General features: G+C 41.2%; 1 protein-coding gene across 2 annotated transcripts in view; it reads left to right on the top strand.

Moving 5' to 3' along the window:
* Nucleotides 1-25,696, top strand: part of LOC133535579 (integrin alpha-5-like) — a 119,714-nt gene that overhangs the window by 53,487 nt on the left and 40,531 nt on the right. For both annotated transcript variants that reach the window (XR_009802251.1, XM_061875530.1), the window contains exons 8-17: nucleotides 2,397-2,441; nucleotides 2,660-2,703; nucleotides 2,841-2,897; nucleotides 15,352-15,404; nucleotides 18,032-18,240; nucleotides 21,539-21,730; nucleotides 21,818-21,863; nucleotides 21,938-22,051; nucleotides 25,120-25,175; nucleotides 25,431-25,588. Coding sequence is in view for 1 of the 2 variants with exons in the window: in XM_061875530.1 (XP_061731514.1) it covers nucleotides 2,397-2,441; nucleotides 2,660-2,703; nucleotides 2,841-2,897; nucleotides 15,352-15,404; nucleotides 18,032-18,240; nucleotides 21,539-21,730; nucleotides 21,818-21,863; nucleotides 21,938-22,051; nucleotides 25,120-25,175; nucleotides 25,431-25,588 (974 nt within the window). In the remaining variant the exon portion in view is untranslated. The remainder of the gene's footprint in view (nucleotides 1-2,396; nucleotides 2,442-2,659; nucleotides 2,704-2,840; nucleotides 2,898-15,351; nucleotides 15,405-18,031; nucleotides 18,241-21,538; nucleotides 21,731-21,817; nucleotides 21,864-21,937; nucleotides 22,052-25,119; nucleotides 25,176-25,430; nucleotides 25,589-25,696) is intronic.

The following is a 25,696-nucleotide window of genomic DNA, read 5'->3' as shown; positions in this document are numbered from 1 at the left end:
TTGACTGCGCCTAGAAATTCTGTCCATAAAAGTTATGAACAGAATCGGTGACAAAGGACAGCCTTGGCGGAGTCCAACCCTCACTGGAAACGTGTCCGACTTACTGCCAGCAATGCGGACCAAGCTCTGGCACTGATCATACAGGGAGTGGACTATGTTCTGACACTGATCATACAGGGAGCGGACCGCCACAATAAGACATTCCGATACCCCATACTCTCTGAGCACTCCCCACAGGACTTCCCGAGGGACACGGTCGAATGCCTTCTCCAAGTCCACAAAGCACATGTAGACTGGTTGGGCAAACTCCCATGCACCCTCAAAAACCCTGCCGAGAGTATAGAGCTGGTCCACAGTTCCACGACCAGGACGAAAACCACACTGTTCCTCCTGAATCCGAGGTTCGACTATCCGGCGAAGCCTCCTCTCCAGTACACCTGAATAAACCTTACCGGGAAGGCTGAGGAGTGTGATCCCACGATAGTTGGAACACACCCTCCGGTCCCCCTTCTTAAAGAGAGGGACCACCACCCCGGTCTGCCAATCCAGAGGTACCGCCCCCGATGTCCACGCGATGCTGCAGAGTCTTGTCAACCAAGACAGCCCCACAGCATCCAGAGCCTTAAGGAACTCCGGGCGGATCTCATCCACCCCCGGGGCCTTGCCGCCAAGGAGCTTTTTAACTACCTCAGCGACCTCAGCCCCAGAAATAGGAGAGTCCACTACAGATTCCCCAGGCACCGCTTCCTCAAAGAAAGACGTGTTGGTGGGATTGAGGAGGTCTTCGAAGTATTCCCTCCACCGATCCACAACATCCGCAGTCGAAGTCAGCAGAACACCATCCGCACCATACACGGTGTTGATAGTGCACTGCTTCCCCTTCCTGAGGCGCCGTATGGTGGTCCAGAATCGCTTCGAAGCCGTCCGGAAGTCGTTTTCCATGGCTTCCCCGAACTCTTCCCATGTCCGAGTTTTTGCCTCCGCGACCGCTAAAGCTGCACACCGCTTGGCCCGTCGGTACCCGTCCACTGCCTCCGGAGTCCTATGAGCCAAAAGAACCCGATAGGACTCCTTCTTCAGCTTGACAGCATCCCTCACTGCTGGTGTCCACCAACGGGTTCTGGGATTACCGCCACGACAGGCACCAACAACCTTGCGGCCACAGCTCCAATCAGCCGCCTCGACAATAGAGGTTCGGAACATGGTCCACTCGGACTCAATGTCCCGCACCTCCCTCGTGACATGTTCAAAGTTCTCCCGGAGGTGTGAATTGAAACTCTCTCTGACAGGAGACTCTACCAGACGTTCCCAGCAGACCCTCACAATGCGTTTGGGCCTGCCAGGTCGGTCCGGCATCCTCCCCCACCATCGCAGCCAACTCACCACCAGGTGGTGATCGGTAGAAAGCTCCGCCCCTCTCTTCACCCGAGTGTCCAAAACATGAGGCCGCAAATCCGATGACACAACTACAAAGTCGATCATGGAACTGCGGCCTAGGGTGTCCTGGTGCCAAGTGCACATATGGACACCCTTATGTTTGAACATGGTGTTTGTTATCGACAAACTGTGACGAGCACAAAAGTCCAATAACAAAACACCACTCGGGTTTAGATCCGGGCGACCATTCTTCCCAATCACGCCTCTCCAGGTTTCACTGTCGTTGCCAACATGAGCGTTGAAGTCTCCCAGTAGGACAAGGGAATCACCCGGAGGAGCACTTTCCAGTACTCCCTCGAGTGTACCCAAAAAGGGTGGGTATTCTGAACTGCTGTTTGGTGCGTAAGCACAAACAACAGTCAGGACCCGTCCCCCCACCCGAAGGCGAAGGGAAGCTACCCTCTCGTCCACTGGGTTGAACTCCAACGTACAGGCTTTGAGCCGGGGGGCAACCAGAATTGCCACCCCAGCCCGTCGCCTCTCACTGCCGGCAACGCCAGAGTGGAAGAGGGTCCAGTCCCTCTCGAGAGAACTGGTTCCAGAGCCCTTGCTGTGCGTCGAGGTGAGTCCGACTATATCCAGCCGGAACTTCTCTACCTCGCGCACTAGCTCAGGCTCCTTCCCCCCCAGTGAGGTGACGTTCCACGTCCCAAGAGCTAGCTTCTGTAGCCGAGGATCGGACCGCCAAGTGCCCTGCCTTCGGCTGCCGCCCAGCTCACAATGCACCCGACCTCTATGGCCCCTCCTATGAGTGGTGAGCCCATTGGAGGGATGACCCACGTTGCCTCTTCGGGCTGTGAGGCAACGTGGGTCATCCCTCCGACAACATATTTTGAGCTGAATTGGAGTAGTTTGTGCATAGCCACTATCCAAATAATACCCTGGCTTCTAATCTGTGATTAGTATGGGACTCTGTGAGATGACAGGAAATAACAGCTGCGTCTCTTTTCTCCCTGCAGGTTACTCTGTGGCTGGCGGCGAGTTCAGCGGGGATGATGAGGAAGGTGAGGGTCATGTTGTCCAAACACACAAGCGCTGTAGGCTTTGTGGACCCCCTCCGCTTTAAAAGCCCTTAGTCTCCACACACATGACTGAGTATGTCTCCTGTAGTTTTGACGTATAGAGGGAGAGAGAAAAAAAAAAGACCTCAGAAGAGTGTAAACATTGTTTCAGTCTGTTCTCCTTTTTCTGACTTTTTACTTCTCGCTGTCCTTGTTTGCAGATTTCATCACGGGAGTTCCAAAAGGCCTCATGCTGTATGGTCTAGTAAGGAGTCATTACATCGATTCCACACAAAACCAGTATCCACGCCAAATGCTAGCATGCACGAGTCACACTTTATATGTTAGAATGAGGGATTTTTTGTCTAATTAAATATTATAAAAAGAATTGTCTCGTTACAGGTGAGCATATTCAATGGAAAGGATCTGAAGTCACTGCTCAACGTGACAGGAGAGCAGGTAAATATGCTTTTCAATGGACTTCAGCAAGGTTCACCACACGTGCGCACACACACATTAAAGTGCTGAGCGTAGGTTAGGCAATTCAGGCAATTTAGTTAGGCAACTGGGTGTGAGTTTTCCTTGCCCTTATGTGGGCCTACCGAGGATGTCGTAGTGGTTTGTGCAGCCCTTTGAGACACTAGTGATTTAGGGCTATATAAGTAAACTTTGATTGATTGATTGATTGATTAAATTTCCCCAAAAAAACAACAAAACAAAAAAATCCAGTGCAAGTACAGAACTACATTCAAACAACTTAGTTGTCAGACAATATGTAGTGTAATGTCCGCAGCTAAAAACAACTGCGTGAGAACCAGAGGTGGGTAGAGTAGCCGGAAATTGTACTCAAGTAAGAGTACAGTTACTTTAGAGATTTATTACTCAAGTAAAAGTGAGGAGTAGTCACCCAAATATTTACTTGAGTAAAAGTAAAAAGTACGTTGTGAAAAAACTACTCGAGTACTGAGTAACTGATGAGTAACCTGTTCCTTTAATGATTCCGGCAACAAATAATGCACAAAAATATAAAAATAGCAATGAGCAAATTCAGAGCCAGGAATATCTCTTAAGCAACTAAAACAATAATATATATTAAATAATACTACATTAAAATTAAAAAAAAAATTAAGGCAAATTGAGCCACAATAACTTAACAGCACCATGCCTCAGTAGGCATTGATTGATTGATTGATTTATTGATTGATTTATTGATTGATTGATTGATTGATTGAAACTTGTATTAGTAGATTGCAGTACAGTACGATTGACCACTAAATGGTAACACCCCAATGAAAAACTTATTTTCAACTCGAGGTGATCTACCTCATATATACATATACATACACACATGTCATATATATATATATATTTATATATATGGCTCCGCTGTGAACGGGACTCTCGCTGCTGTGTTGGATCCATTATGGATTGAACGTTCACAGTATCATGTTAGACCCGCTCCACATCCATTGCTTTCCTCCTCTCCAAGGTTCTCATAGTCATCATTGTCACCGACGTCCCACTGGGTGTGAGTTTTCCTTGCCCTTATGTGGGCCTACCGAGGATGTCGTAGTGGTTTGTGCAGCCCTTTGAGACACTAGTGATTTAGGGCTATATAAGTAAACATTGATTGATTGATTGATTGATTGATTAAATTTCCCCAAAAAAACAACAAAACAAAAAAATCCAGTGCAAGTACAGAACTACATTCAAACAACTTAGTTGGCAGACAATATGTAGTGTAATGCCCGCAGCTAAAAACAACTGCGTGAGAATCAGAGGTGGGTAGAGTAGCCGGAAATTGTACTCAAGTAAGAGTACAGTTACTTTAGAGATTTATTACTCAAGTAAAAGTGAGGAGTAGTCACCCAAATATTTACTTGAGTAAAAGTAAAAAGTATGTTGTGAAAAAACTACTCGAGTACTGAGTAACTGATGAGTAACCTGTTCCTTTAATGATTCCGGCAACAAATAATGCACAAAAACATAAAAATAGCAATGAGCAAATTCAGAGCCAGGAATATCTCTTAAGCAACTAAAACAATAATATTTATTAAATAATAATACATTAAAATACAAAAAATTAAGGCACATTGAGCCACAATAACTTAACAGCACCATAGGCTCAGTAGGCATTCATTGATTGATTGATTGAAACTTTTATTAGTAGATTGCACAGTACAGTACATATTCTGTACAATTGACCACTATATGGTAACACCCCAATGAAAAACTTATTTTCAAGTCGAGGTGATCTACCTCATATATACATATACATACACACATGTCATATATATATATATACATACATACATTTATATATACAGTATATCATTTATTTATTTTGCCGTTTTTGTTGACATGTTAAAGTTGTTTTAACTTAAATCTTTAAAAATGTTATATTGACAAAATGACCTATTGTTGATCTACATCAGGGGTCACCAAGGCGGGCACCAGGTCGCCCGTAAGGACCAGATGAGTCGCCCGCTGGCCTGTTCTAAAAATAGCTCAAATAGCAGCACTTACCAGTGAGCTGCTTTATTTTTTTAATTTTATTTATTTACTAGCAAGCTGGTCTCACTTTGCTTGACATTTTTAATTCTAAGAGAGACAAAACTCAATATAATTCGAAAATCCAAGAAAATATTTTAAAGACTTGTTCTTCACTTGTTTAAATTCTTTTTTTTTTAAACTTTGCTTCTTATAACTTTCAGAAAGACAATTTTAGGGAAAAAATACAACCTTAAACATGATTTTAGGATTTTTAAACACATATACCTTTTTACCTTTTAAATTCCTTCCTCTTCTTTCCTGACTATTTAAATCAATGTTCAAGTAAATGTATTTTTTTTTTATTGTAAAGAATAATAAATTGTAATTTAATTCTTCATTTTAGCTTCTGTTTTTTTGACGAAGAATATTTGTGAAATATTTCTTCCAACTTATTATGATTAAAATTCCCCAAAAATATTCTGGCAATTCTAGAAAATCAGTAGAATCAAATTTAAATCATATTTCAAAGTCTTTTGAATTTATTTTAAAATTTTTGTTCAGGAAAATCTAGGAGAAATAATGATTTGTCTTTGTTAGAAATATAGCTTCGTCCAATTTGTTATATATTATAATAAAGTGCAGATTGGATTTTGAACATGTCATCAAAATTTTAAAATTAATATTAATCAGGAAAAATTACTAATGTTCCATAAATAATATTTTTAATTTTTTCAAAAAGATTCGAATGAACTACTTTTTCTCTTCTTTTTTTTCGGTTGAATTTTGAATTTTAAAAAGTGGAAATTGAAGATAAACTATGTTTCAAAATTTAATTTTTATTTTTTTCCTGTTTTGTCCTCTTTTAAACCGTTCAATTAAGTGTTTTTTTCGTCATTTATTCTCTAAAAAAAACATTCCGTAACAGGAAAAAAAATGTACGACGGAATGACATTTATATATATATATATATATATATATATATATATATAGATTTATTTATTAAAAGTTAATTGAGCAAATTAGCTATTTCTGACAATTTATTGAAGTGTGTATCAAACTGGTAGCCCTTGGCATGAATCAGTAGCCAAGAAGTAACTCTTGCTTTCAAAAAGGTTGCTGACCCCTGCTCTAGATATTTAAAACTTGAAAAATAATAAAAATTATAATACTAAATAATGACACATTTTTCATATGTTTTGGACCAAAATCCTATGGGGACTGAGTGGAGGCCTAAATGTACATTTTTTATACATATATTGTATTGGTTTTTAAAATCCATAAAATATCCAAATGGTCCCCTCTTGCTTTGATTTTTCAGTGTGCGGCCCTCAGTGGAAAAAGTTTGGACACCCCTGGCATAAGAGCTGTTTTTTCTTTGTAACAAAGTACACAATTATGGAGGAATTATACCTCAAAAAAGCCTTATAAATGATAGTCAGCCAACTGACTTCATGTAGAGTTGATGGACAGACACTTGACCCACCTGCTCCCAGTGCCACCCACACTGCTTTAAATGTAACATAGATATTGGCTTTCACTATGTAAAGCGCTTTGAGTCACTAGAGAAAAAGCGCTATATAAATATGATTCACTTCACTATATTTACAGCTGTTGTGTGCACAGTTGTGCACTGTACTTTCTAAAGTAGATGTTATTGTCACATATGCATGATTGATTGATACTTTTATTAGTAGATTGCACAGTACAGTACATATTCCGTACAATTGACCACTAAATGGTAACACCCCAATAAGTTTTTCAACTTGTTTAAGTCGGGGTCCACGTTAATCAATTCATGGTACAAATATATACTATCAACATAATACAGTCATCACACAAGTTAATCATCATAGTATATACATTGAATTATTTACATTATTTACAATCCGGGGGTGGGATGAGGAGCTTTGGTTGATATCAGTACTTCAGTCATCAACAATTGCATCAACAGAGAAATGTGGACATTGAAACAGTGTAGGTGTGACTTAGTAGGATATGTACAGCCAGCAGAGAACATAGTGAGTTCACATAGCATAAGAACAAGTATATACATTACATTATTTACATTAGGTTATTTACAATCCGGGGAGATATGTGAATGGAGGAGGATTAAGGGTTGAAGTTGCCTGAAGGTGTTGTGGTGCATGTACAGTAGATGGCAGTATTGTCCTGTTTAAAGTGTCACCTGCTGTTTACGGCAGACGAACTGCCTTACGGTAGAGTGGTGGACGTAAACGTGACTGCTGTTGTTGTGTGTTGTTACCACGCTGGGAGGACTTAATGAAACTGCCTAACAATAAACCCACATAAGAAAGCAAGAACTCTCCCTCGATCATTCTACAGTTAAAACGTCATTGGGCAGACACGCTCTCAGACATGTCACTCAGGTCCTCATGGAGCTGGAGGGGGCGTGGCCTCCAGCTCCGCCTGAATCCTGGGAGAAAATTTGTCCCGGGAGGTTTTCGGGAGAGGCGCTGAATTTCGGGAGTCTACCGGAAAATCAGTGAGGGTTGGCAAGTATGGTAAAACCCAAGTGCTTGTCATTTAAGACCTGCTCTACTGGGTTTCCATTTGATGTTACAATATTTGGAATATTTTCCAGTAACACCTTTTGAATGAGAGAAAACCATTACCTTGCTTTGATCTGTATTTAAAACCAGTTTAAGATCAACTAAGCAAGGTTACATAAACGTTATTTGATTCATTAACAAAATAAAACTAAAGAAAACTATTTTTGATGCATATAATATTCCTTTATAAACATTCATTCACTTTCTTCTTTCCTTCATGGATCTAAACTTTACCACTGCCGGTAATTTTGGGGATATTTTTATCGTAATATTTTCAGAATGTGTTTGTTCTATTTTTAGCCAAAGTATGACAGAGAAAACAATCTGAAGTTGTCTTTATTTATTAGTTTGTATGCCATGCCATGATTTTAATAGTCCAGCGCATGTGCACAGATTTTCCTCCACGCGGCCCCTGAGCGTAAATTAGTTTGACACTCCTTATTTAAGCCATCCTCTTGAGGAGCAATATGTGGTAAAAGCAGACCAAGTCAGTCCATATCTACACAAAATGATTTTATCATGAAAAATGATTCTAATAGTCAAATTTACAAGGAGTCAAAAGAGAATTCCGTGCGAGGTTGTGTAGTTTTGTGACACACAAGAGCACGTGAGTCACCAACAAGTGTGTGTCTGCAGTGTGTCAGTCTCAGCTGTAGTGAGTGATGTGGAGTCAAGGCTCTGTGGGTGAATGCTCTGTGCTGTCGGCTCTTGGACTGAGCTGTTAAAGTCAGCTGCAAAAATACGTCAGGTGGAACAAAAATCTCATCTTGTGGCCTGGTGGAATTTGTACTGTTTGGTTTCTGATACATTTCACATACCGTATTTCCTTGAATTGCCGCCGGGGCGCTAATTAATTTAAAACCGCTTCTCACTCTGACGCTTACCAAAGGCATGCAGTAAATTTAGGCCTGCGCTTAAAAAATTGAGTGTGATGTAAGGATACCATCATGAAAAGCACATTTAATAAAAAAAACTTAATTATAGTCTTACCTTTACTTATAAATGAAGTCCATGTGCAGCTCCTTCTGATCAAAAGCATCGATAACTTGTTTATAGAAGTCTTCCTTATCTTTCTTCAGTTTTAAAAGTCTCTCTGTCTCGATGGAGATCTTCCTTTATTACCTTCTGCTTCGATTGAAAGTCCAGTTTAGAAAACTGTTTTATTTTAGATATGTAATCCTCCATGTTAAAAGTGCAAGCGAGAGGAAAAAATAAAGGATGGCTGCTCACTCTTGCTGCTTGTTGTCACTTCTTCTGCAGCCGAGTAGTCGCAAGAAGGATCACTAGCGCCCTCTACCACCAGGAGGCGGGAGTCATTTAATGACTCATATTTGACACACGCAGCTACGGTATATTAATAAAACATAGCTGCTTACTGTTCTTTTTAGCATATTCAATAGCTTGGACCTTAAATCCTACTGAATAGATCTTAATCTTCTTCCCTTTATGCGATTTCAAATGATTGAAATCAGCCTCCTCCATTTTGAAAAATGATGACAGGTGAAGTGTCACTCGTGACGTGACGAGTTTGACCCGGTGGAAATTCTAGGCATATGCTAATTATTTTGCGAAACGAGTTTTACCCGGCGGAAATTCTAGACATGTGCTAATAAAAATAATATTTTGCGAAAGGAGTTTGACCCGGCGTTATCCTGAGCCGGCGGTAATGCTAAGCGTGCGCTAATTATTTTGCGAAACGAGTTTGACGCGGCAGTAATTCTAGGCAGGCGCATACTATATACCTGGCGGCAATTCAAGGAAATACGGTAAGTTGATATGATAGCATACAGTAGAAATTCTATTTTACACTATGACTGACATTTATTTGAAAGTGGGGTTTTGGTGAATTGAAATCCAATATTCGTAATTGTAACACTAGTTCTTTTAAGTCAACTCGAAGGCGAACATTTTACGTTGCATTGATATCCTTACTGTCCAGATGCAGTACCTCACACAACCGTGTACACCCCTTACATACCCAGAACCTGAAAAAACACCCTTGTGTGGTGTTCGGGTCTGTGGGACCTGTTTTTATTTTCTATTAAAAGAAAAATCATACAATTAATGAATTCTTCAACCTGAGACTCACTGACTTTGGCTCATTTTCTGTGAAGAACATACCGTATTTTTCGGATTATAAGTCTCTCCGGAGTATAAGTCGCACCTGCCGAAAATACGTAAAAAGAAGGAAAAAAACATATAAAAGTCGCATTTTTTGGGGAAATGTATTTCATAAAAGCCAACACCAAGAATAGACATTTGAAAGGCAATTTGAAATAAATAAAGAATAGTGAAGAACAGGCTGAATAAGTGTAGGTTATATGAGGCATAAATAAGCAACTGCTATGTTAACACAACATATTATGGTAAGAGTCATTCAAATAACTAGAACATATAGAACATGCTATACCTTTACCAAACTATCTCTCACTCCAAATCCATAAATCCCATGAAATCTTATACGTCTAGTCTCTTACGTCAATGAGATAAATAATATTATTTGGTATTTTACGGTAATGTGTTAATAATTTCACACATAAGTCGCTCCTGAGTATAAGTCGCACCCCCGGCCAAACTATGAGAAAAACTGCGACTTATAGTCCGAAAAATACGGTACATATCATTTATATAAACACACACATACAAACTGGACCCCCGGCCCCGCTTTTTTTTCTCTCAATGTGGCCCCCGAGTCAAAATATTTGCCCAGCTCTGTGATGTGCTACATTACACCACAGTTATTACATATATTCATAAGCTCTAAAAATGGAATGTCACAGTTTTCAGAAGCTACAACATGTACAATAGTTGCGCTACATAATCTTCAAGGCGAGCGATTTAAAAAAACAACCAAAAAACTTTCCTAACTAATGTAATTTCTAAAAGTAAATTAGCTGTCTCCTAATTTATCAAATGTAGTGAAGTAGTTTTGTTGCTCTTGAACCTGAAAAGAGAGTAAAGGGGAGAATCAGGATTGACTGTCCTTTAAGGATAACTGACACACACAACGTTGTGTCAGTTACCCTTACAACATCCACACCCTGAAGGAGTTCCAAGCAAATCTTATTCTTGCGACAGAATTTTTTTTTTCTCTACCTCAGATTCCTCAGACTGTGCTTCCTCTGCAGACTGAGAAGTATTCATTACACTAGCCGATGACATCCAAAGATTAGGTTGACAGACTTTGTTCCAGTAGACAGTATGGACAGGGTACCGTTTCCCCTTCTGCGGTCTTGGACCATTTTCCATGACCTCTTTGAGACAGACCGTAGTCCATGACTTCAAATAACCTTTGTAGACCGAGGCCAGGTTTACTGTTATGACTGCATAGACTTAACGGTCTGATATGTACTGGTGCCAGGTGTGCTTGTGGACAATCTTTTGATCAAATATGGTGTTTGTTATGGACAAATGGTGGTTAGCACAGAAGTCCAATACCATAATTAAAGCTGCAAGCAGGGATGGACGGGACCGCTTTGGCTGCTGCTCCCGCGACCTAAGCCCAGATAAGTGGTAAAACATGGATGGATGGATTATTACACAGAGAAAAAGTTGTATACACATGTGTTATACATCAGTCTCATAGTAATAACAGTTGTGAAGTGGCTTGGGCATTTTGTAAGGACGCCTTGGTGCCGCCATTTTGAGACTCTGATGCATGGTGGATGTAATGCAGTTGTTGTATTGAAGTGGGAATAGCAAACTTCCTGTTGATTTTAGTTATGGGCGGTCAGTGTATGAAATATAGGTCTCAGTGAGACCTACATTGAGGTTTTTGTTTCATGTGTGTGTGACAGTCCTTCAGTTTTGTCTGAGCAGAAAACCACCATTTTGTGATTTGTGACAACAGCAGCAGCACAATGGTTCTTTGCGGGCTCATAAAATCCAAACCGGGGTAGTAATTAAAACATTTTTATTTATATTTTAATCAGAAGGGTTCAATCTCTCTTCTGTGCCTATTTGAAGAACGGCCTCAGAAGAGATAATGTTTGAAAAAAAGCGACATTTTTTAGCCAACTTTTGTATTGAAGTGTGAATAGCAAACTTCCTGTTGATATTAGCCGGGGGGGTTGGGGGGGTTCGCAGTGGATGAAATATAGGTCTAACTGAGACCTACGTACAGTGGGGCAAAAAGGTATTTAGTCAGCCAGCGATTGTGCAAGTTCTCCCACTTCAAATGATGACAGAGGTCTGTCATTTTCATCATAGGTACACTTCAACTGTGACAGACAGAATGGGAAAAAGAAATCCAGGAACTCACATTGTCAGAATTGTAAAGAATTTATTTGTAAATGATGGTGGAAAATAAGTATTTAGTCAAGCATTCAAAGCTCTCACTGATGGAAGGAGGTTTTGGCTCCAAATCTCACGATACATGGCCCCATTCATTCTTTCCTTAACACGGATCAATCGTCCTGTCCCCTTAGCAGAAAAACAGCCCCAAAGCATGATGTTTCCACCCCCATGCTTCACAGTAGGTATGGTGTTCTTGGGATGCAACTCAGTATTCTTCCTCCTCCAAACACAACGAGTTGAGTTGATACCAAAAAGTTCTATTTTGGTTTCATCTGACCACATGACATTCTCCCAATCCTCTGCTGTATCATCCATGTATCCATTTTGGTATCAACTCAACTGCTGGTGTTTGGAGGAAGAAGAATACTGAGTTGCATCCCAAGAACACCATACCTACTGTGAAGCATGGGGGTGGAAACATCATGCTTTGGGGCTGTTTTTCTGCTGTGTTGAGGAAAGAATGAATGGGGCCATGTATCCTGAGATTTGGAGCCAAAACCTCCTTCCATCAGTGAGAGCTTTGAATGGTTGACCAAATACTTATTTTCCACCATAATTTACAAATAAATTCTTAAAAATTCCTGCAATGTGAATTCCTGGATTTTTGTTTCCCATTCTGTCTGTCACAGTTGAAGTGTACCTATGATGAAAATGACACACCTCTGTCATCATTTGAAGTGGGAGAACTTGCACAATCGCTGGCTGACCAAATACTTTTTGCCCCACTGTAGTGGTTTTTGTTTCACGTTTCTACGACATTCCTACTGGAACTTACAGACAGTTTAGTGTGTGTTTTGTTCATAGGGGGCGCTGGAGTGCAATTTTGAGTTTTGGGGTTTGGTTTTTTGATTAGATCGCAATTTTCGCCAGTCCTGATGTGTGTGGCAAATGTGGTGAGTTTTGAAGCATGTTAAGGACGTCAAATTACAGCTCAAAGAGGCAGTGGTATAATAATAATAACAAATAATAATAAAACCTTAGAAATTCAATAGGGTCCTCTGTCCCAAAGGGACATCGGTCCATAATAACACACAACTGTAGATCAAGGAGGGCATTCCTCCCATTTACACAGAAACAATATTTAGGATCTTAGCTCGGTGCAGTACCTCTTTCGCCCAATTGGAGATGAGTCCAACACATCCTGTAGGTCCGGAACTAGCTTGTTGCCTTTTCCCAGCAGCAACTGCAGGGTTAGGGATCTGAGCCCAGGATGTCGTTGTGGCTTGTGCAGGCTTTTGAAAAACTTAGGATTTAGGGCTATATAAGTCAACTTTGATTGATTGATAAACAAAGTCGAGACCTGCAACCCATTTCAATGTCTGGAAGTGAATCTGACTATGTAGAGTCAGAACATCTCACCCTAACGCACAAGTTCAGGCACCTTTCCCACCAGAGAGATGAAGTTCCATATCCCAATAACAAGATTTAACGAAGAGCGGGTCACTTGTGCACCCCTCTTCTACTGTCATCCAAGTCATACCTCTTTGCCTTTTCTGGTGGAATGTTCTATGGCTTTTTTGGAGGTAAGCCTGGCCTAGGAGTGAATGAGAGCTTTTTGAGGTAAGCCTGGCCTAGGAGTGAATGAGAGCTTTTTGAGGTAAGCCTGGCCTAGGAGTGAATGAGAGCTTTTTTGAGGTAAGCCTGGCCTAGGAGTGAATGAGAGCTTTTTGAGGTAAGCCTGGCCTAGGAGTGAATGAGAGCTTTTTGAGGTAAGCCTGGCCAAGGAGTGAATGAGAGCTTTTTGAGGTAAGCCTGGCCTAGGAGTGAATGAGAGCTTTTTGAGGTAAGCCTGGCCTAGGAGTGAATGAAAGCTTTTTGAGGTAGGCCTGGCCTAGGAGTGAATGAGAGCTTTTTGAGGTAAGCCTGGCCTAGGAGTGAATGAGAGCTTTTTTGAGGTAAGCCTGGCCTAGGAGTGAATGAGAGCTTTTTGAGGTAAGCCTGGCCTAGGAGTGAATGAGAGCTTTTTGAGGTAAGCTTGGCCTAGGAGTGAATGAGAGCTTTTTGAGGTAAGCCTGGCCTAGGAGTGAATGAGAGCTTTTTGAGGTAAGCCTGGCCTAGGAGTGAATGAGAGCTTTTTGAGGTAAGCCTGGCCTAGGAGTGAATGAGAGCTTTTTGAGGTAAGCTTGGCCTAGGAGTGAATGAGAGCTTTTTGAGGTAAGCCTGGCCTAGGAGTGAATGAGAGCTTCTCCCCCCGGTCCTGGCTCCAGGATGGGCGTCTTGGCAAGTTGATCTCCTTTGCTCAAAAAGGTCCTCTACATAAATCTGAGTCTGGGCTATCACCTAGGACCTATTAGCTTTGGGAGACTTTACCAGGCGCAAATATTCTCCAACAGAATTGCTCCAGCGTTTAGATGTTGTAGATCAGGGGTCGGCAACCAAGAGCGATTTTGACCCGTTTCACAAAATAAAGAAAACAATGGGAGCCACAAAACTCTTTTGAAATTGAATATGAAATGATACCGCATACAGAGTTTTTTTTCTGCTTTATGTTATGTATTAAACACTTTAATATGAAAATTAAATGTTAGTGCAGCCTGCAAGTTTTATATGAGTGACGCTTGACAGCAGCACATTTCTCCGGGACACTTCCCAATTAGAGAGCAAATATTCTTTCAAGTATCTGCCGATTGTCACCCAAGCAACAAAAACAAGGGCATGTTATGATGACACTGTTTTTAACCAGCCCCCTCTTGCCCCCCTGTGCGTCGGTTGGGGGGGCGGGGTTTGGTGGTAGCGGGGTGTATAATGTACCCCGGAAGTGTTAGGGATGCGTGGGATTCTGGGTATTTTCTCTGTTGTGTTTATGTTGCATTATGGTGCAGATGTTCTCCTGAAATGTGTTTCTCAATCTTGTTCGGTGTGGATTCACAGTATGGCACATATTTGTAACTGTGTTAGTTGTTTATATCACAACCCTCAGTGTAACCTGTATGGCTGTTGAACAAGTATGCTTGCAGTCATTTTCGTGTAATAACAGAGGTCGCATATTACATGTGAGCGGCCAGCACGTAGATAGCAATGTGTAAAGGCGGGCGCGATGACATGTTTCAGAGAGCGCGAATTTCGGCACGCCATCAATATTGTCGTCCGGGTGAAAATTGTAGAAAGTTTTCCCTGGGAGAGGCACGGAAATCTGAAAATCAGTGGGGTTGGCAAATATCCGGCTGAGCCACATCAGAGCGATCAAAGAGCCGCGTGTTGCCAACCACACTTCTAGATGATTGCAACAATTCCTGGTGTCTTTCACTGGGATCTACAAATCACCTTGTGGTGGAGCACAACCAGAGGTAATTGGACCCTCATTAATAAGTACAGTATGTGTAGTATGAAAATAAAACAGATGAGCCACCTCTTCTCTTCTTCACAGAAGCTCTAACAGTGAGCTCCTTGAAAATGATGACGCACCAGGGGATTGTGGGATTGAGAGATTTAGGAGGAAGCCTCCGGGGTTAACGTCGGAGGGCACAAAAGCGAGAACGGAGAGGAAAAATAAAGAGATCTAGGCAGAGTGATGTAATTAGAGGCTAACTGAGTTCTGTTTTAATGGCTTCCAGATGGGGTCCTACTTTGGCTACGCAGTCGCAGCCACGGACATCAACAAGGACGGGTGAGTGTGTGGAGTGACGCTGCATTGATGAGGACACACGGCTAAAGGGAGGGAAAATAAGAGATTGGAGAAACATGCAAAATGGGATTGATAAAGAAAAGGTCAGATTTGGGTCAAGGAACTCAGAATTCCTACACTCACTGAGTCTAATCACTCATTTAAATGTTTGCTAAAAATAAAACATTTGAACATTTTCTGGTTAAATGTGAATCAAGGATCACGTATTTGACTAAAGTTGTCTGCACACCCACAGTCAAGTTGTTGGAAATTGTTCAGTTGAATATTTAATCATTGAGGCTGAAATCCATATTCTGGTGGACCATTAAGCAAGTCTGCATTTTACTTGGAAAAAAGTATAGATGTATACTTTGTTTTAACACCAGGAAATAATCCATCCATCCATTTTTCTACTGCATATTCCGTCGCGGGGGGCGCCGGCGCCTATCTCAGCTACAATCGGGCGGAAGGCGGGATAAACCCTGGACAAGTCGCCACCTCATCGCAGGGCCAACACAGATAGACAGACAACATTCACACACTAGGGCCAATTTAGTGTTGCCAATCAACCTATCCCCAGGTGCATGTCTTTGGAGGTGGGAGGGGCCTATCCCCAGGTGCATGTCTTTGGAGGTGGGAGGGGCCTATCCCCAGGTGCATGTCTTTGGAGGTGGGAGGGGCCTATCCCCAGGTGCATGTCTTTGGAGGTGGGAGGGGCCTATCCCCAGGTGCATGTCTTTGGAGGTGGGAGGAAGCCGGAGTACCCGGAGGGAACCCACGCATTCACGGTGAGAACATGCAAACTCCACACAGAAAGATCCCGAGCCTGGATTTGAACCCAGGACTGCAGGACCTTCGTATTGTGAGGCAGACGCACTAACCCCTCTGCCACCGTGAAGCCCCCAGGAAATAATGTTATACATTATTAACAAAGGAGATCAAGTTTTTAATGAAATCGCATATAGATGATACAATGGTTAAAACATCTAAAAGTATTGCTATTTTATTCAAAGTGAATGAATTGCTAAATCAGAAAAGCAATACATCTTGTATAATTCACTGATTGTTCCATATTTGTCATACTGTGTTGAAGTATGTCTATAAAACATATTTAAATCCAATCTTACTTTTACAGAAGAAAGCTCAAAGAATCATTACAACAAATGCCATACAAGGGAATCCACAAACTGTCTAATTTAATTTTAATACAAACCCCGTTTCCATATGAGTTGGGAAATTGTGTTGGATGTAAATATAAACAGAATACAATGATTTGCACTTACAGATGTAGCGACCAACTGTAGTTACTGACAGTGGTTTTACGAAGTGTTCCTGAGCCCATGTGGTGATATCATTTACACACTGATGTCGGTTTTTGATGCAGTCCCGCCTGAGGGATCAAAAGTCCGTAATATCATCGCTTACGTGCAGTGATTTCTCCAGATTCTCTGAACCTTTTGATGATTTTACGGACCGTAGATGGTAAAATCCCTAAATTCCTTGCAATAGCTCGTTGAGAAATGTTGTTCTAAAACTGTTCGACAATTTGCTTACAAAGTGGTGACCCTCACCCCATCCTTGTTTGTGAATGACTGAGCATTTTATGGAAGCTGCTTTTGGACCCAATCATCAATTTTTAATCTAATTGTTACCCCCAAGAATTGAATCGAATCATGCGATGCCTTAAGAGCCACAGCCCTAGCGTAAATGTAGCAAAATTAGCCATGAGGCTATTTTACATTCCTTGTCCCTGGACCGGCTGACGGCCATACTACCCTGAGCATGCACGATTTCGCCACATCTCAGAAGCTAAGCTGCATTGGGCTTAGTTAGTACTTGGATGGGAGACTACCTGGTAATACCAGGTTCTGTAAGCTTAAAAAGAGATTGCTTCACGGTGGAAGAGGGGTTAGTGTGTCTGCCTCACAATACGAAGGTCCTGAGTAGTAAGGGTTCAATCCCGGGCTCGGGATCTTTCTGTGTGGAGTTTGCATGTTCTCCCCGTGAGTGCGTGGGTTCCCTCCGGGTACTCCGGCTTCCTCCCACCTCCAAAGACATGCACCTGGGGATAGGCCCCTCCCACCTCCAAAGACATGCACCTGGGGATAGGTTGATTGGCAACACTAAATGGTCCCTAGTGTGTGAATGTTGTCTGTCTATCTGTGTTGGCCCTGCGATGAGGTGGCGACTTGTCCAGGGTGTACACCGCCTTCCGCCCGATCGTAGCTGAGATAGGCACCAGGGCCCCCCGAGACCCCAAAAGGGAATAAGCAGTAGAAAATGGATGGATGTCCTTGGACCTATGATAAAAATGGTTCATTTCAGTCAAAAGTTTAAGTTTCCAAAACAAACTGGATAGTTGGAACAAAACTAGATCTCTTTCAGTATATGTAAAAAAAAAGGTTGATGAAAATATAGGATTTGGAGTAAATTATTGTGGTTGGATGTTATGAAATAGAAAATATGACCATAATAAGTTTTTTGAGTCGAACAACAAATGTGTGAATATGGGGCAGATAATATAGTTTTATACTTCTTTCATTCATTATTTTCATGTCATGTTGATTGTTTTTTTTTTAACCTTGAATGAATGAAATAAAAAAGTAAAACCATTGTGACTTCCTCTTCAGGATGGATGACCTGCTAGTGGGAGCTCCAATGTTCATGCGTCGTGGGTCCAATGGGCATCTGGAAGAGCTTGGGAAAGTGTATGTGTACCTCCAGAGAGGACCTTTGCAGCTGGAGCCGACTGTGCACCACCTACTTGGCCAGCAGCCCTTCAGTCGGTTTGGAACCTCATTGGCGCCTCTGGGTGATCTCAACCAGGACGGTTTCAACGGTATGAGAGTTAAGCGCATCACTGATAGTTTAGGGGTTTGCTCGACTTGGTGGGTTCTGTTGCCGACTTTCACAGAAATAAGCGAACCCTTCACATTTCAGCAACCATTTGTCATCTGGCCCAACGCCCAGCATGATGGCGGAGGGCTGGGGCTGCACAAGTACCGCGACATCCTGAAGCAGTGCATGATGCTGATAATAAAATGGTTGTTGGGATGGACTCACCTGTGATTGACTGGCAACCAGGCCATGGTGTAGTCTACCTTTGGTTCAAAGTTAGCAGGGATAAGCTGAAAGTTGCTAGGTGGAAATCTAAGGGATGGGTCACAAATGTCATTGACAACCTAGTCGCATGGTATTGCGGGTTCGTTCTCTCAAAGACGCTTCGGACACAGCGTGAAGGTAAGAACAAATGATTTATTTAAGAACAATTCAGACTATGAAAAAGAAAAACTTGCTCAAGGCACAAAAGACAAAACAAAAGAGCTAGCATGGGAGCTAGACGATAACAAGGCCTAGCGCGGAAGCTAACAAGTACAAAACTGGGGAACAAAAGTCGTTACTCGTTGTGTGAACACAAACTACGAAGCCAGACAGAACGAACGAAGGAGGCAGGCTTAAATTAAGACAGTAGTTACAAAACAGGTGTGCGTCCGGAAAAAGTGGCAGGTGAAACTAATACGTAAAACAAGAAAGTGCAACCAGGAACTAAATAAGTCAAACACTAACAGAACATAATACAAAAAGACTCAAGAAGATAACATAATATGATCCGGGCAGCGGATCATAACATTTAACTCAGTTTGTCTTTCATTTAAGTATAGAACAAGCACTTAGGAATTGACCATAAATGACAAAATATGATTAGACTAGATGAGGCAATTTCTGAAGGAATTGTGTGCGAATGCTCCAATGCTGAAATTGAATTGAAATCCTGGATTTTTTTCCCGGAATTATTGAAGCAGAGCACACAATTTCCAAACAGGCTGACTATTTTGAAGTTGAAACAGTTTGAATCAGATGAAAAATGTGGGAGTTGTGGAACTTTGAAGAATGTCCCATTGTCCCAGTCGATGGGAATTTCCCAAACATTTGAGAATTTTGGGCAAAGTAGGATTTTTTCTGAACAGGGTTTTTGATTGATTGAAACTTGTATTAGTAGATTGCACAGTACAGTACATATTCCCTACAATTGACCACTAAATGGTAACACCCCAATAAGTTTTTCAACTTGTAACACCCAGATGAAAATTGTTAGGGATTTGGGTCGATACAGGATAGGGGAATCAATACAAGTAGCCAACGGTACCAAATTTTGTTTGTGTTAAACCGTGTTAAGAAATGTTAATTGTTTTAAAGTTGTTTTTTATTCATTCAATCTTTAACACTAAGATGTGCTATCAAAGTATTTTCTTACACTTCACGATTGGTAGCCGGCCACAGAAGAATTGCTTTATTAGTTTTTCTTTTTTTTTTTTTATAATTTTTTTTAAATGTTATTTTTCTTTTATTAAATCAACATAAAAAACACAATATACACTTGCAATTAGTGCACCAACCCAAAAAAACCTCCCTTTTTCATGACAAAGGGGGGGAAAAAAAGAAGAATCCGATACGATCATTGAAATTCAATATTTTTGAGAAATGTTGTTCTTAAACTGTTCGATAATTTGCTCACGTATTTGTTCACAAAGTGGTGACCCTCACCCCATCCTTGTTTGTAAATGACTGAGCATTTCATGGAAGCTGCTTTTATAGCCAATCATGGCACCCACCTGTTCCCAATTAGCCTGCACACCTGTGGGATGTTCCAAATAAGTGTTTGATGAGCATTCCTCAACTTTATCAGTATTTATTGCCACCTTTCCCAACTTCTTTGTCACGTGTTGCTGGCATAAATTTTCTAAAGTTAATGATTATTTGCACAAAAATAATGTTTATGAGTTTGAACATGAAATATGTTGTCTTTGTAGCATATTCAACTGAATATGGCTTGAAAAGGATTTGCAAATCATTGTATTCTGTTTATATTTACATCCATCCATCCATCCATTTTCTACCGCTTATCTCTAACACAATTTCCCAACTCATATGGAAACGGGGTTTGTAGCATTCAGACATTATTGAGAGGTTTTGTATTAGTGTTCCTAAAAAAAGATATGCTGGCCCACAGACAGATTTTTTTCTCTAAATTTGGCCTCTCAGGCAAAATAATTGCCCAGGCCTGCCCTAATATGTACATTGTTCTAGGGCTGGGAATATTTGGCTGTCCCACGATTCGGTTCAATATCGATTCTTGGGGTCGCGATTCGATTATATATCGATTTTTTTCGATTCAACGTGATTCTCGATTCAAAAAGTATATTTTTCCGATGGAAAAGGATTGTGTATTCATTCAATACATAGATTTCAGCAGGATCTACCCCAGTCTGCTCACATGCTAGCAGAGTAGTAGAGTTTTGTAAAAAGCTTTTATAATTGTAAAGGACAATGTTTTATCAACTGATTGCAATAATGTAAATTTGTTTTAACTATTAAAGGAAGCAAAAATATGACTTATTTTATCTTTGTGCAAACATTGGACACAGTGTGTTGTCCAGCTTATGAGATGCCATGCAAGTGTAAGCCACTGTGACACTATTGTTCTTTATTATTTTTATAAATGTCTAATGATAATGTCAATGAGGGACTTTTAATCACTGCTATGCTGAAATGATAACTAATATTGATACTGTTGTTGATAATATTCACTACTTTTGTTTTGTTCTGTGTGGTGTTTGTGTCTCCTCTCAATTGTTCTGTTTATTGCAGTTCTGAGTGTTGCTGGCTCAGGTTCTGTTTTGGAATTGGATTGCATTGTTATGGTATTGCTGTGCAGTGGTTTGTTGGATTGATAAAAAATAAATAAAAAAAATAACGATTTTCTTTAAAATGAGAATCGATTCTGAATCGCACAACGTGAGAATCGCAATTCGTATTCGAATCGATTTTTCCCCACACCCCTAATTGTTAGTGATATATTCATTTTTGCAACTCCTTTGTGTGGAATATAAAAACAAATGCATTAAATAGACATCTGTTATTGTACTTCAGAGTCGCCACTGCTTAATGACTCAAAAGTCTTGTTTTTATGTCCACCCACTGTGGAAAGCCACTCTGACTCATGGAGTCATTTTGGACTATTATGTAGTTTGTTCCAATGACGTCGCTCGACAAGGAAGTATTTAGTATTAACAAAATATGCAGCAAATGATATAAAGTAATGCTTTACATTGTGTTCCTTTGCTGTTGACATTTAGACCTGGCTGTTGGCTGTCCCTACGGGGGAGAAGACCAACAGGGACTGGTTCTTATTTACAATGGTTACTCTGAAGGATTGAAGAACACGCCTGCTCAGACTCTCGCTGCCTCATGGCCTTCCAGCTCTTTTCCTGCCAACTTTGGTTTCGCACTGCGAGGCAACACAGATCTAGATCTCAATGGCTACCCAGGTAATACATTCCTCTCTCGGCGCCCTATTAAACTCAATTCCCCTTCTTTGATAACTCGCTCTAATTCTGTCATTTCTTCTCCTGCAGACCTGATTGTAGGCTCTTTTGGGGCTGACAAAAGTGTGCTGTACAGGTGATTTTACGGCACTTAAAGTCTGTAGACTCCCCCCAAGCCCCGTAACCTTTCTTGGTGCAATCTTCACACAGGTCTCGTCCGATAGTGAACGCCAGTGTGTCTCTGACGGTCCAGCCGACTATGTTCAACCAAGAAGAGAAGCTTTGTGAGCTTTCCACAGGCACTGGAACCACAGCCGTGTCCTGGTATGACCACACTTTTCCTCTACAACCTTCAGTTGTGGCTCGTGTACTAATAGGAAGCTTACACACTGCAGTTCATCCCCTGATGTGGAAATATTGTTGGCTCTTCCACAATAAGCCAAAGTGTTTAACTTACCAGCTCTCTAAAAATACCCAAACATGGAAAAATCTTACAATTGTTATGTAACACCCGTCACAGTTCTATTCCAGCTCTTTTAAGCTCGCCTCATTAAAACATCAAACAATTTCATATTGCCAAGCTGCTTGTATCTACAAACACATAATTCTTGGACCAAATATAAACCCTGTTTCCATATGAGTTGGGAAATTGTGTTAGATGTAAATATAAACAGAATACAATGATTTGCAAATCCTTTTCAAGCCATATTCAGTTGAATATGCTACAAAGACAACATATTCATGTTCGAACTCATAAACTTTATTTAATTTATTTTGCAAATAATAATTAACTTAGAATTTCATGGCTGCAACACGTGCCAAAGTAGTTGGGAAAGGGCATGTTCACCACTGTGTTACATCACCTTTTCTTTTAACAACACTCAATAAACGTTTGGGAACTGAGGAAACTAATTGTTGAAGCTTTGAAAGTGGAATTCTTTCCCATTCTTGTTTTATGTAGAGCTTCAGTCCTTCAACAGTCCGGGGTCTCCACTGTCCTATTTTACGCTTCATAATGCGCCACACATTTTCCATGGGAGACATGTCTGGACTGCAGGCAGGTCAGGAAAGTACCCGCACTCTTTTACTACGAAGCCACACTGTTGTAACACGTGGCTTGGCATTGTCTTGCTGAAATAAGCAGGGGCGTCCATGATAACGTTGCTTGGATGACAACATATGTTGCTCCAAAAGCTGTATGTACCTTTCAGCATTAATGGTGCCTTCACAGATGTGTAAGTTACCCATACCATCACACATGTGTGATGGTATGGGGGTGTATTAGTGCCCAAGACATGGGTAACTTACACATGTGTGATGGTATGGGGGTGTATTAGTGCCCAAGGCATGGGTAACTTACACATGTGTGATGGTATGGGGGTGTATTAGTGCCCAAGGCATGGGTAACTTACACATGTGTGATGGTATGGGGGTGTATTAGTGCCCAAGGCATGGGTAACTTACACATGTGTGATGGTATGGGGGTGTATTAGTGCCCAAGGCATGGGTAACTTACACATGTGTGATGGTATGGGGGTGCATTAGTGCCCAAGGCATGGGTAACTTACATGTGTGATGGTATGGGGGTGTATTAGTGCCCAAGACATGGGTAACTTACACATGTGTGATGGTATGGGGGTGTATTAGTGCCCAAGACATGGGTAACTTACACATGTGTGATGGTATGGGGGTGTATTAGTGCCCAAGGCATGGGTAACTTACACATGTGTGATGGTATGGGGGTGTATTAGTGCCCAAGACATGGGTAACTTACACATGTGTGATGGTATGGGGGTGTATTAGTGCCCAAGACATGGGTAACTTACACATGTGTGATGGTATGGGGGTGTATTAGTGCCCAAGGCATGGGTAACTTACATGTGTGATGGTATGGGGGTGTATTAGTGCCCAAGGCATGGGTAACTTACACATGTGTGATGGTATGGGGGTGTATTAGTGAACAAGACATGGGTAACTTACACATGTGTGATGGTATGGGGGTGTATTAGTGCCCAAGGCATGGGTAACTTACACATGTGTGATGGTATGGGGGTGTATTAGTGCCCAAGGCATGGGTAACTTACACATGTGTGATGGTATGGGGGTGTATTAGTGCCCAAGGCATGGGTAACTTACACATCTGTGAAGGCACCATTAATGCTGAAAGGTCCATACAGGTTTTGGAACAACATATGTTGTCATCCAAGCAACGTTATCATGGACGCCCCTGCTTATTTCAGCAAGACAAGTGTTACAACAGCGTGGCTTCGTAAAAAAAGAGTGCAGGTACTTTCCTGGCCCGCCTGCAGTCCAGACCTGTCTCCCATGGAAAATGTGTGGTGCATTATGAAGCGTGAAATAGGACAGCGGAGACCCCGGACTGTTGAAGGACTGAAGCTCTACATAAAACAAGAATGGGAAAGAATTCCACTTTCAAAGCTTCAACAATTAGTTTCTTCAGTTCCCAAACGTTTATTGAGTGTTGTTAAAAGAAAAGGTGATGTAACACAGTGGTGAACATGCCCTTTCCCAACTACTTTGGCACGTGTTGCAGCCATGAAATTCTAAGTTAATTATTATTTGCAAAAAAAAAAAAATAAAGTTTATGAGTTTGAACATGAAATATGTTGTCTTTGTAGCATATTCAACTGAATATGGCTTGAAAAGGATTTGCAAATCATTGTATTCTGTTTATATTTACATCTAACAAAATTTCCCAACTCATATGGAAACGGGGTTTGTATATGTTAAACATGCTCGTATATTCCATAAACACCTTTAAGTTCTTAACAAAAGCGTCTCTTTCATAAATACATAGATATAAATGATATATATATATATATATATATATGGATGAGGTAGATCCCCACGACTTGGTCAATTGAAAAGTAGTTTATCTGCAGAAAAAGGGTGGGCACCCCTGCACTACACCATGCCCCCCCCCCCCCCCCCCAAATGCATACAGCGCTTGCAAATGAAACTGAGAAGTGTAAACAAAACCAACTAAAACAACTAAGTAGAAGAGTTATCATTTCCATGGTGTCAAGTGTTAAATTGGAAAAAAAAAGATTTAATTATGGAAGCACATGGACACACACAAAATGTACCAAGAATTGGTAGCGCGTTGGTTCAAATGTTGAAGGCCCACATCTGTAATGGTAACAAACTGCAAGAAAAAACTATCTGACCTGTGCCTGCCAACAACGTTCTACTCCTTTTTCCTGGATTTTCTACAAACAAGAAAATCAGGACTGTTCTTGTCTTTGTAGAAGAATCAAATAATGATTCCTGGACTGTGTCCATAATTGTCAAATTTAAACAAATCATTATTTCTGTAGAGCCTGTGTGTATCTTTATTTTCACACTTCTTGATTATTTTCTTTGACTTTCAGTGTCAGCGTTGGTTTCTGTGTGCTGGCTGACGGAAAGCACCTCCCTTCTAGTCTCGGTGAGACCCTCACACACACACACACACACACACACACACACACACACACACACACACACACACACACACACACACTTGTCATCTGGACTGCAGGCCTGCACTTTATGTTTCTGCACACCGTAACAGAAGACGATAAAAGCCACGTTCTTGCACAACTTATGCTTTTCCATGAATGTACTGTATGTGTGTGAATATTTGAGTGTAACGCGTGCATGAAGAGATATGCAAATCATTTCCTTGTGTGCATATTCAAAGGATTTGTGGTGGAAATTGAGTTGGACAGAACAAAGCACAACCACAAAGAATCAGTCAGGAGGACTCTGTTCCTGGAAAGTCAGCAGCCCAGTCTGATGAGGACCTTGAGCCTCACCAATGGAGAACGTCTCTGCCATGACACCAAGGTCTATCTACGGGTTAGTTGCATTTTATTAAACATGACTTGCTTGTGAGTAAATACCGTATCATGCAGATAATGGCTGGTTGCACATTAGTAAAAATAATGCATTTTTGTTGTAGCTAAG

Source organism: Nerophis ophidion, linkage group LG16, assembly GCF_033978795.1.
Source record: "Nerophis ophidion isolate RoL-2023_Sa linkage group LG16, RoL_Noph_v1.0, whole genome shotgun sequence".
Lineage (NCBI taxonomy): Eukaryota > Metazoa > Chordata > Actinopteri > Syngnathiformes > Syngnathidae > Nerophis > Nerophis ophidion.
The sequence above is the reverse complement of the archived record's forward strand: the minus strand, read 5'-3'. Positions and strand labels throughout refer to the sequence as shown.